Source organism: Nanorana parkeri, unplaced genomic scaffold, assembly GCF_000935625.1.
Source record: "Nanorana parkeri isolate BGI_ZX_2015 unplaced genomic scaffold, ASM93562v1 scaffold107, whole genome shotgun sequence".
Lineage (NCBI taxonomy): Eukaryota > Metazoa > Chordata > Amphibia > Anura > Dicroglossidae > Nanorana > Nanorana parkeri.
This window is the reverse complement of record NW_017306375.1, coordinates 2,128,926-2,141,680: the sequence shown is the minus strand read 5'-3', so window position 1 is coordinate 2,141,680 and position 12,755 is coordinate 2,128,926. Positions and strand designations below refer to the sequence as shown.

Sequence of the window (12,755 nt, the reverse complement as noted above, 5' to 3'; positions counted from 1 at the left end):
TAAGCCCTCACGGGCAGGGCCCTCCTTACCATCTTTTTTTGAATTGTATTGTGACTGTAATGTCTTCCTTTTATTGTAAAGCGCTGTGCAAACTATTGGTGCTATATAAATCCTGTATAATAATAATAATAATCTATAATAATTATCTATAGATCATTACAAAAGTGCCACTTATGTACATTAGGTTATATAGTATGTAGTAGCTGGTCCAAGTGGAACCTAAGGCTTAATGCATCTTTTTAACAATGAGGTTGTCCCACCTATGGCCTCCCTAAAACTAGTCATAGCCACTGGGTGGTGGTCATGTAAGCATGATCCATCCACCAAATTATTTTACCCAGGGTTCTCTTGTGATGGGCAGAGAACACCCATTGCTACCATCAAGTTCTTTTCTGAGAACTTCCGGTCTGGGGGCTTTTGGAGAAGTCACAAACATACTATTGTTTGCTGATGGCTAGATCAGGCAACAAACATTTTATCTTAAAATCTTATGTCTGCATGCACCTTTACTTTTATGGTATGATTTTTTTCTACCTATAGCATCAACTGTTCAATTTTATCTGAGTACTAAAAAGCAAGCACGTTGATGATTAAAAGCTACAATCTACCGAGACATTGTCTAGGATGACTAATCAGAGTCAATCTTTCTTTGCTTCTTTATGAGCTATGTCAAGCAGGTAGTTCACAGAGATACATAATGTGTAAAGTGCTACACAATCCTTTTATTTCAAGTCGAATTAAAATGTTTATTTCTGACATTTAGTGGTCCTGTCAACAATTTCAATAGAATTTTTAAACAGCCTCATGCTTCTATTCCCCCAAAATGATGTGCAGTAATGGTAAAAACCATGTTTACTGACCAAACTGAGGGGAATTTGTAGGCTGCCATTTTTGACCCCTTCTGTGTATATGGTTCTTGGAATCCCGAATTTCTGCTTCAGTTTCTCTATTTGTGTCTTGTGAGCTAAAGTGAAACTCTGGGTAGCAATACAAAATAAACAATGGTAGTCATCCCAATTGTTGGGTCTACAGGGGCACTAATAGTGTGCAGTACTTAACTTACTTCACTCGCTGCCTCCTCACAGAACATTGGTCCTCCAAAGCCCCTCCTTTTTTCTGGTTGTGTGGCCACCCTCTAGCCAACATCATCACGTAAAATGCAGCACCAGCTTTGGCAACCAATGTAGCCTTGAAAAACTTTTCTCAATAAAATGATTAAACAGAAAAATCGATGCATACATTTTTACTTGCTGATACATTTTACTTTGTTTGCTTCTTCTATGTAATGTTAGGGAGTCATGGTTACTATAATTAATTCTATCTGTACCATGCTGGCAGATCTTTATTATCAGTTTTAAACTCGAGCAAACTGACTGTCCTAACAAAAACTTAAAGGTTTCAAGGCTTGGGTGGTACATTGTATGTAGTATGTTGTAATGATCCAATAGTCTCTCAGGATGTCTCCTAACTACACACTGCAGGCTGTTCTAACTTAAAAGACAAGAATATTTTTAAATGATTTTTTACAAACCTATAATAGGTGTTTTCAAATTTGACTGCAAAGGTGGAAATACCCTCTAAAGTTTACACAAAACCCGTAATTAGAGAATGTGTAGACAGCCATTACTTCAAGTGACATTAAACCCTCAGATTTTTTAACATAAACCAATACTGTAATGTGTGCCTTACTGTAATCCATGGTTGTTTCCCTTCTCTTTGCTGCTCTTCCTTTTAAATCCTCATGTGTTCTTATGCTGGGGGAGAACTTCCCTTTGCAGCTGACTGCCTCTTCCTGTAGTGCTGGCTCAGGTTGCAAACCTACACACAGACACCATGTATCCATTCCCAAGACAATGCAGTCTGCTGCAAAACAGAAGTTCTGCCCAGCATGAGAAGAGATACAGATATAAAAGGAAGAGCAGCAAAGAGAAGGGAAACAGCCATGGATTACAGTAAGGCACACATTACAGTATTGTTTTATGTTAAAAGATCTGAGGGTTTAATGTCACTTTAACTCTTCTTTGAAAATGCTGAATGCCTGGTTATCCTGATCCTGGCCATTGTACAAGAACAAGTATGGAGATCAGGAGTTTTGACTTCACTCTGACAACTTGCTGCATGCTTGCTCGAGGTCAGTTATTCAAAAACATTTAAATCAGGAGCAACAAGGTAACTAGCATTTTCATAAAGAAGTCAATAATCGAAGCCTCTACATAGTTTCAGTATGTTTTCTTTTATGATGTATTACTATGATGATTAGCAATAAGATTAGTTTTCAATGTACTGCTTTGGTTCCTCAGACATGTATTGTGAATTACTCCATGGCAAATAGATTCTAGAGTAAAAATGATCAAATATTAATGCGCATTGCACACGGAGATTGCCAGCAGCATATACTGCCCTTTCCTTCTCTCGCCCACCAATCCATTCAGCTGCCAGGAGTGAAGAACATACCCACTGCTTTCAGGTATAGAAGAGCATGTAATTCACTCAATGTTACAGTGCAGGTACACTGTCACTTGGGGAGTAAAGAAAGTCTGTCCTGTGTAAGCTCTGACTGGAGATCTGACTAGAGCTTACACAGGGCTTTATTTCCTAGCTACTATGAAAAGGGGTCATTGAAGTGTACCATTCCTTTTCCCAAAAACAGATTGACTTCAAATATAATAGTTCTGTTCCCATCAAGCTACCATGTAGATACCGTATATTAATATGTTCTCTTGCTTAGGTTATATGTACGTCTTAGGTCCATCTGCAAAATAAGGAAATATTCAGACTACTTTGTTTACATGTGTCACACATACATTTTAATGTTTTCATTGCATTGGTATTTGCTCACATAAATATTCACTTTTCAATAAAATGTACATCTAGAAGGTGCTATACTGATACCAATAACACAATGAGCTGGTGCAATATGAGCATGAAACGATACAAACAAAAATCTCTTTTTGTAATGTTCCACCAGATAGAGAACTCAACTACTGTGGATACTTGGGATACAGTGCAGTATTACAAGTCTTTCATTACTTTGTTATCATTGACTATACAGTATGACCATACCTCACTGCTGAGGTGCTAGAGAATAGGTGCTGAATGCAGAGAGGAATAAGTTCTGTCTCAAACCAAATGTGACAAATGGAACAACCCTGCCTGGAGGCTTAACGTGTATGTACAGCCTAAACATTTTTGGATAGAGTAGGGGAGGATTAGGAACCCTGGAAAATTTTTCTCTCTGTCTGTGTCACTGCATGGGTTGAATAACCTTCTCTTTGTAATTGTCTCAGTGACCGCTGCCTCTGGTGCAGACAGTGATGATAAATCCAAAATTCTAGGGTTGTCACTGAAACAAGAGGTGAGGGTAAATCTGTTGAAGGTAAAACCTGTTTCAGTGACATCAAAGAGAATTCCTCTCACTTTTTCTGTTGCATCTCTGGGACAGCAAGTAAAGGGAAATCTACTCAATGCAACACAGATAGCAACAAATCATTTGGCAGGGGTTTTAGCTCTTTCTCTACTTGAAAAAGGAAAGTTTGGTGTTATATGCCCTTTAACCAGTTGACATCCGCGGTGTTAAACCCCCTTCCCATCCAGGCCATTTTTCAGTATTCAGCGTCAGGGGGTATGAGTTTCCTATGTTTGATTTAGAGCCTCCGGATTCTCTTTCATCATGAGGCAAACTTTTGTACACTCACAGTCAATAAAATATTTTGCTTCTAATATAAACACATTTTTGCATTAAAAAAAGCCACAATTTTAATTTCTGTTCAATTTAAGAAAATATTTGCTTAATTTATATGCAATATTTATAAATATACTTTACATATAAATATATCTCCTTGATAAATAAGGCTAATTTAGAGCTCTGAAATCTGTCAATATAAAGAACGTTGTTATTGTTCTTCGCCATGTCTTATATGAATCCAGTATATAACATCAGTCTGTTCTTTAAAAACATAGTCCGGCAAAGATCAATGTGCAGCTTCCCACAACATGAATCAGGAGTTGTGCAGCCAACTGAAACCCATCTTTCATTCTTCAGGCTACACCAAGTTTCTAAAAACTGGATAGTCATTGGTTGTTATGGTTCTTAGTACATCATTTCACTATGTTAGCCTGTAATAACATTGTATACAACTACATTTAAAATGAAGCAAAATGAGAGGAAATGGCCTCAATCCATGTAAACAGTAATTGTATAAATGTACATGTGGAAAAGGAAATGAAATGTGTCTTTCTCAGTATATAGCTGCTTCACCTTTTACTATAAAATGCACAAAGTACTTTGTCCCTAACAAGATACTGTTATAGAGTACAACCCCAGGAACACCACTGTTATATGAAACACATTTTTGTGGAAGTTAAACTGACCTTTAAATAATCACAGACCTATTTCAGCTGTTTTTTTTTTTTTTTGTCTTTAACAAAGAACACGGAAGCTCTTGGTAGATCCTGCAGATGAAACAATTGCTGATCAGCCAATCTGTACAAGCATAAATTATTAAAATGCCATCTTACTAACCAATTTAACGTGAATGATGTCCGGCTCAAATAATACATGCAGATATACCATATAATACACAGTAATGGATGTTCTCCTGTCTGATCTCTGCAGACACAATGCCTGTATTATAGTTTCCCTTAAGGTTAGGCACTGGGAAGTATACATGTGTATATTTATATACACACAATACATATATTTATATATATATATATATATTTATTGTACATATAAAAACACCAATTTTCTGATTATCCAGCCTCTAGTCTTTGGTTGGTATTCCTGCTTATGTTCAGGCACACCTAATACAGAATTCTCATTGGTCTTCACAATCTTAAGCTACAAGTATGAACCTTTAAGTGCTGTCGTAGAAAATTAATTGTAGCAAAAAGAGTATGTGGATTGTCTGACCCAGGCGTATGAATACACATTTTTCTGGATAGCAGTGAGAGACGAGAGCTTCTGGAGAGAAAATGTGTAGTGTCTTCAACGAACTCCATCTCAGATGTAATATACTATTACTCTAAAATTGACTTTGAGACTTTGATGCCACCTCCACAGTCAGTCTAGTTATTAACAGAACATTCATGCCTTATGCTTGACTTCACTGTGGAGATCCAGCAGTCTGAGCTTCTGGTGTGTATGCTGCTTACTAAAAACAAGATTCTTGTGACTCTGGATCAATTTGGATAGGAAGTTTGTCTTGCTCCTGGTGATGTCCATTATACAGAACGGTATATCTAAAAAATAGAATTTAACAAGACAAATTAATGATCATGGAATATGTAATGATGTCCCTGTCAATGTGCCTAATTCAAACTTGGAATATGTATTTTTTTCCTTTGCTATTAACACATTCTTAGTGATGGTTGAGGATTGGACATTTCAGTGAATCACACGAATCAGGAATCCAATGCAAAGACTGAATGTCAAGCCAATCCAAAAATTAGCAATTTGCCACTTCACCTGATTTGTGAATTGATTTTCTTATCTCGTTGCACTAATGTTATTTGTTGAGTAACAGGCAGCTTTTATCTAATTACTGTTTTACATACATTTTTTCTATTGCAGAATCAGTTCATAGTCATACTAGATAAAATATAAAAAGAAGACAGACTTAATATCAGTTATACATACTTCTCAATATCAAAGGAATAAGACATGACAACAAGAGAGAGTGCAACTATGACAAGGCCAGGTCATGGTCAGGGGGCCCATGCTTGACTTTGGTTCCACCTTCTTCACTTTAACTTATAATGTTTTCCATTCTGATGTCTGCTATTGGAAGTTCTGGGGAAATAATTATTATTATTCTCTTTATGTAGAATAAAAGTCTCCATATTATAATTTATTTTTGAATGTTTTAGCTTGAAGATTAAGGCAAATTGGTTTCTTTCGAATACAATTTAATGTAAAAAAATGTTCAATAAGAATAAATGATGCTAAGTTTTATTAAAAGGCTGAATTAAAACCCTTGCCTCTGTGAGGGACTTAAAGCGGCCCTTGAATGAAAATGCAAAGTCTGCCTAACTTTAGACCCCCTCCGTGTTAAAATGCAGTACCACCTGTAAAAAAAAAGACAAATTAGGTGAAAGAGAAAAAATATACTTATCTTACACCTCAGATTCTGCCTGTGGGCCTAGATAATGGTAATGTTGCAGCCTTTCCAATGAGATGCTCTGAAAGCCTAGGAGCTCATATAACATATAAAGCTGCTCCTGCATAGTGCACTTTGATGCAAGGTATATTTTAAGCTGTCATTAACCAGTTTATCTCTCACACCTGTGTACCCCTTACAATTTTTAGTTTGGTTTTCTTTGGTAGAAACAAGGCTTTCTATTGGCAATATCACCGTGCAAAAATAATTTTGTTTTCTATGCAAACTATAGAAAATAAAACTAAAAAAGTATATTTTTCTTTGGTCACAGTTTTACAACAACCAGTGTTTATGTAGATGAAAAGTGAACATTTTATTCTATAATTTGTCCAATTTATAATAGCAGTAGTGGATATATCTATAGCAATGTGACATTCATTAAGCATTCACAAGTGGTCATTAATTTCCCGTAATTTGAAACACTCACAAAAAAACAGTTACAAAAGTAGAAAAAACAAAAATAGAAAACGATTGGGGTGGAGCTAGCAGTGACAGATAGCTCTGCCCAACTGTTTTCTATTGGCCGGGACCAGCTGTCATTAGAATTAGAGCTTGTCGGAGCCGGCGGGGATATGAAAGCCGACTCTGCTAAGCTCTCATCCTAATGACAGAACAGCGTCTGCTGGTTATACAGTAACAGCAGACGCTGTTCTGTCATTAGGATGAGAGCTTAGCAGTGTCGGCTTTCATATCCCCGCCGGCTCCGACAAGCTCTAATTCTAATGACAGCTGGTCCCGGCCAATAGAAAACAGTTGTTCTGTCATTAGGATGAGAGCTTAGCAGAGTCGGCTTTCATATCTCTGCCAGCTCTCCTAAGCTCTCGTCGTAATGACACATGGGCGTCCATGGTTACCTGGAGAGGCGTCCATGGTTACACACTGAGAACCCGTCGGAGCTGCTGTGATTTTACAGCAGCTCCGCTGGGTTCCCAGTGTACTGAGGAGCCGCAGTGTAATGACAGAAGGTGTCCCTGGTTATCAGGTAACCAGGGATGCCTTCTGTCATTACACACAGAACCCAGCGGAGCTGCTGTGATTTTACAGCAGCTCCAATGGGTTCTCATTGTAATGATAGAACGGCATCTCTCTGGTTATCTGCTAACCAGGGATGCTGATCTCTCTGCAAGTGGCCGGAGCCAGCCGTGAGATGACGGCTGGTCCTCCCCAGCTGTCAGAAGCAGGCTGTTGGCCGGCCAGCTTCGATTTTCCCCTGGGCTCAGTCAAGCCGAAGCATATGCCTTCGGCTCGACTGAGCCCCTTGGCCAACTTCAGGGGCTGTACGGGCTATAGTGAATAGCCCGTAAATCAGCCCTGAACCGAAGGGGTCCTGGGGCCAAAGCTACCCGAAGGATCAGCCGAAGCTACAGCTAGATCCTTCAGTACCTTTGTGAATAGACTACATAGTCTTTGCACATGCCTATGACTTACCATGCTTGCATTTAACGTGGAAAAATATATCTGATGCAAGTTTGAATTTAAAGATGAGGTTGGATGGGCACTTTTAGTGCCCTGTCTAATAGTTACATAGTTAAATCTTGCAATAGCATTTGACTTTCATTTTGCATGTACCTTTGGGTTGATCTACCAATTTCATGTGGCAAGGAGAAAGTGATATAGATTCTAAATCCAAATCCCTTTCTGTAATCCTAGGGCTGTCTGATGATGAACATCACAGGGTTGTGTCCTTGACACGCTTGGCTTACAGGAAGTGGGTTGAACAGGGAAGAGGAGCAGTGGCCAGGCCTGGAACAGGATCAGGAGTGCAGCACTAGGGCATTAAGAGGGTGCATACTTATTTGGAAAAAATGTTAGTTCAGTTGAGCTTTAAAAAAAAATCAGTAATATTGCCATTGTTCTTTTTTAAATAAATACCCTAATGTCATGTTTTGGATAGCTGTGCCTAAGAGGCCTTTCCTTACTTGATCCCACCAAAGATTTTGATTATCTTTCTCCTTTGTTTGACCTAAAAGAAACTACAATGTTTTTGGAGTTCTGTAGACTCTAAAGAACTTGATTAAAGTTGGATACAACATATAGTCTAAAATATATGACATGCTATTCAGAGTAGTTAATTAGCTCTCATGATGATTAACTTTTCATTATAGCTGCATTATTTGTTTGTAGCAGCTGATTAAAATCCCTGCATCAGGCTTAGCCATCTCTATACTCTCAGGAACTGGGAGATTGCTGAACACAAACCTAACAGAGAAAAAGAGCAAGAGGTAACATATTTCACATATTGCAGATGAGATATGAAATAAATACTAATATTAAAAGACTTTAGGGAAAGCTTGCATTTGATGGTGAAAATATTAGGTAGCTTTTTATTTATGTCTTGTGAAGGTAAACCTGTAAAACAGAAATACGGTAGCTGCTGCTTGCTCCTTTTTAAAGGTGTTGGCTCAGAGGCTGTCATTCTGATTCTTGTTTCAAAAACCTGTAGCAGCAAATACCTAAGAAGCTGCTGGAATGTTAGATTTTTCTGCCTTTGCCAGTGGTGACCTGCCCTTTACTTGACCTGACAGCTCACCGACACACCAGTAGTGATACAATGGGCTTTATTTAAGAAGAAATAAGCCCTGTAAGGGAAGCGCTGATTAAAGTTTCAACAGTTAGGAAGTTAATACTTTGCAGAATGTCTTTCTGCCCCTTTCCAGGGCTCTCCCCCTGGCTCTGGTTCCATGGACCCAGGGGCAGTGCTAGTTTGACCGTTGATGTGGCCAATCCCAGTGCTGCTCCCTCCTCCTTCCTTGCAGCCAGTCCATAAAGGCTGAGGGATCCTGATGATGCCCCAGGCTGTGTGGCTCCTGCTACTTTAAGGGACCACCAGCCAGCGCTACACCTAATAAGTATCCGACAAAGAATAAGCATGCTCCTACATCTGAAAACTCCAACCTCCCAATCTGCACACTTACCAGGTTAGTCACTTACTATGTAGTTATCAGGATCAGGGTAGCTACATCTATACAAGTTAGCAGTGTTCACATATTCTCTAATAAGGCTTATAAGCAAGTTATTGTTAAACAAAATGCATAGCATGGATGGGCACTGTCATTGGGGCATGTAGAATGACAAAATAAAAAAACTTTTTATTCTTTAAATTACAGGCTTAAGGGTAAGTCTTAGATGGTGTTCTGAATTAGCACAATTATCATGGACAGCCTCAGTGAGCATGCTCTGGCACAGCATTCAGTATTTGGTTGTGGGCTTCATTTCTTGTACTTCAGTTTAAAGGTTCCAGTTTTAAAAAAGGCATTTTCAGGTAGTTTTAGCAGAAAACATGCTGCTTAATTAAGCAGCGCTATGCCTGCTTTGTCTGGTGTAAGTAGCAGCTGCAACAGATCTCATAGCCATAGGAAGGTGCCTTCTTTAAAAAAATGCAGCAAAAGTTAAAATTGGCTAGTGGCACAACAGTTTGATGGCATAGTTTGTGAGTTCCATTTTATTGCTGTTCTCTGCATCACCATAAGAGATTAAAAAATGCATCTCATTTTGGACCTGCCTGTCACTGTACCATTTTTTTGGAGGTTAATAGAATGACTAACTTTTATTATACTATGTCGATGGAGGGTGTGATATTGTGGTGTGGTGCTCATTGTTACCACACAGCAATGCCGTGATGTGCTGAGTACAAATTACAGTGTTCAACAACAAGTGTATGGTGTGCTCCCCAAACTTAAAAAATAGCGGCAATGCAAAATTTAAAAATATACTCCCTCAAAAAATGAAACCCTTGAAGCTGAATTTCAGGTATAAAGTATGACGCATACTTTATTTGTTCCAGCTTGGCCCAATGTAAGTATGCATCAGATATACCTGGTCACCCAATGGGGATCCTGTGAAGCATTGTAGTAGCTGGAGCTACTACAGTGCTTTACAGTGATCTTCCAGGTTCTGTATGGTGCTGAGCAGCTTTCCTTCTGCTTTAAAAACACAAGGGCGTGCTCACTCAGTACAGCAGCCATTCAACTTACGCCTAGCATTTTTATTAATGAATACAGGTGTTCTCTAATTGGACGAGGGCAGATCATGATGTCATCACCCCTCAACCAATAAGAGAATGTCCTGTTTCTTTATTACTTACAGTTTAATTGATGCTGGATAGTATAACTGTTGCTATACTTCTGATGTTGTGACTTTGAGAGTTGTGGCTTTGATACACTGAAGCCATACTGTCGTTTATCTGCCCATCCTCTCCCTTGCCCATTCACAGAACACCTTGTATTCTGTGAACCATTCACAAAATACAAAATGTTCTGTGACTGGGCAAGGGGTGTGAATAAACGACAAAGTGGCTTCTGTATAAGAAATCCTCAGCAATCATCACTGTATCAGAATTATATCGAGAGCTATACTATCCGGCACGAATGACACTAATAAACAAATGACAGTGACCCTGGAGGTGGCATACACCTATTGAGAGTTAACTATTTGTTACACAGCACGTTTTAATAAAAAATGTTTGCCTAAAGCATGGCAAAGCAACAGTTTAGATTTTTTGATTAAATGCATACCTTCCCAGCAGCACAAATCTTTGCACCCCCATCACTTCATTTAGACTCCAGGAGAAAAGGTAATGCGGAGCTTAATGCTTGACCCAATGTTATCTCATGGGGCTGGTGTACACAGTGTACATTCCAATTAGGATAACTAATTAGCATAGACCCCCATTGTTTGGCAGCATAGTAATAAAAAAGGTGAGTATGTGGTGCTGAATAGGAAAAAGCGCAGGTCTGTTTTAAATCTAAATGCTCACTTAGTTAGCAGATATGTCAAGTTTTCAAAAATAAATACATAATAAATACAATACAAAAGAAAAAAAACATACATGCATACAGAGGCTTCTGTTTTGATTTATTAGTTGCTGTACTGCACTAGGCCAACCCATGCAAAAAAAAGTCCTTTGTTGCCAGTAATTTCGTAATGCAGAAACATTTTCATGGTATGCATTTGAATGTTCCCTGGTTATTCCTAGCCCCATTAGTGCTCTGAATTGCTGAAAAGACCATTAGATTTATTTTCAGCTGCCAATCAGTGGATAGTGTGACACACGTTTCCTGATGCTACAAGTCAATCCAGAAGATGTGAAAGAGCCTGTAAGAGAATAGATTCCTGTATGCTCCAACTTGACAAGTTATAGGCACACTGAAAAGATGTTTTTTTAGCATATGAATACTATTCCTGCCTCACATTGGATGGTTTAATAAGCTGCCTTTAGGGCTCTGTTGAACTTGAACTTTTATGGGGGGTTCCCATTATCTTTTGTAGCCAGGTCCTGAAAGTATTTCCTTACAGCCTGCAGGATTTCTATAGTCAACCTGTTCTGTCAATACTTTCTCCAGTGAACTACTGCAACTCATGAGACAGGGGTATGTATAATTCCTTCTACGTTATCAAAAGCATGCATAAAATGGATGGTGTGGCTCTGGGGAATGCATAATTATAATGGACTATTACAAATATCTTCCGAATGCCAGGTTATATAATTTTTTTTTAGATTAGGATGGTTTGCTGGTCACAAGCAGTAAAAGAAAATGCACCAGACAGTTAGGCTCTGTTTAAATGCTATATTTTGAACATGGCTGTAATGTGACTTTAACATACAGAGACAAAAGGTCTAATGGAAAAGGCCACCCAGAATGATCTAGTCTTTCTGAATGACATCTGGCTTCAGCATATTGCATGACTATGATTTAATGATCTCATTTCAGTGGGAGCATTTGGGGACTTACTCCTTTTTAGGACATAGAATACAAGTCATAATATAATATGTCCTTGGTCTCTAACATGGCAGTCATTCTTTACCATTCTATTCACAGCTTTCTGCTCCCACTTTTCAGTAAATTATGTTTGAGGTGTTACCCTCCTAAGCAGCGTAAAGGTGGCAATGCCGTCATGTCGTCAGCTAACGCCTACAGTTTTAGGTATAAAATAAATATTATTGCTGAAATGTCTCAGGTCTGACATAAAGTCAGGTTGTAATCAAACATCTTACATCAAACAGACTAAATATCTTGTGAGGAAAGCATTTAATGGTTTAGTGAAATTCACATAAATGTATTTACCATTTGTTTCACCGGTGTTTACACTAAAAAAAAGAGCATTCCAGGGTATCATTTGTATACAAAGCTGGAAGCAATCGATTCCAATTTGATTCCTGTAAATATTATTCTATTGTGTCTTCCAAATGAAGTGACAGAGTGCATCCTTCAATCAAAACCATATTTCTACTGTTCTCTGAATATCCTACTGGAGTTTACTCAGAGACACATACTGAAATCCTTTAAAAAGAGTGTAAATTCCAGGATCATCTTGCTTATAAGCCAGTGTCGAAGAACCAGTGGAACTTCTTCTCTTGTCTCCTAAGTAAAGTAATTATTTGCAGCAATGAGTAGCTGTCTGGGAGCATGCTTCCCTAAGATCACTAGGGTAAGAGGCATTCTTCTCATTGGCCATCTGGTATAATAGAGGTTTCTTCCTACCACCAACCAATGTAAGGACCATTTTTCCTCCCACTTACCAACAATGTAAGAGGGCTCCTCTCTTACTGACCACCAACAAAGGGGGGGGGGGGGTTACTAAAAAAAAAAAGGATGA

General features: G+C 38.5%; 1 protein-coding gene across 1 annotated transcript in view; it reads right to left on the bottom strand.

The window, feature by feature from the left end:
• Window positions 1-5,153: 5,153 nt before the first annotated feature.
• HTR4 (5-hydroxytryptamine receptor 4) overlaps window positions 5,154-12,755 on the bottom strand; it is a 341,073-nt gene continuing 333,471 nt past the window's right edge. Inside the window, exon 7 of the mRNA XM_018553049.1 lies at window positions 5,154-5,241. Coding sequence (XP_018408551.1) covers window positions 5,154-5,241 — 88 coding nt within the window. The remainder of the gene's footprint in view (window positions 5,242-12,755) is intronic.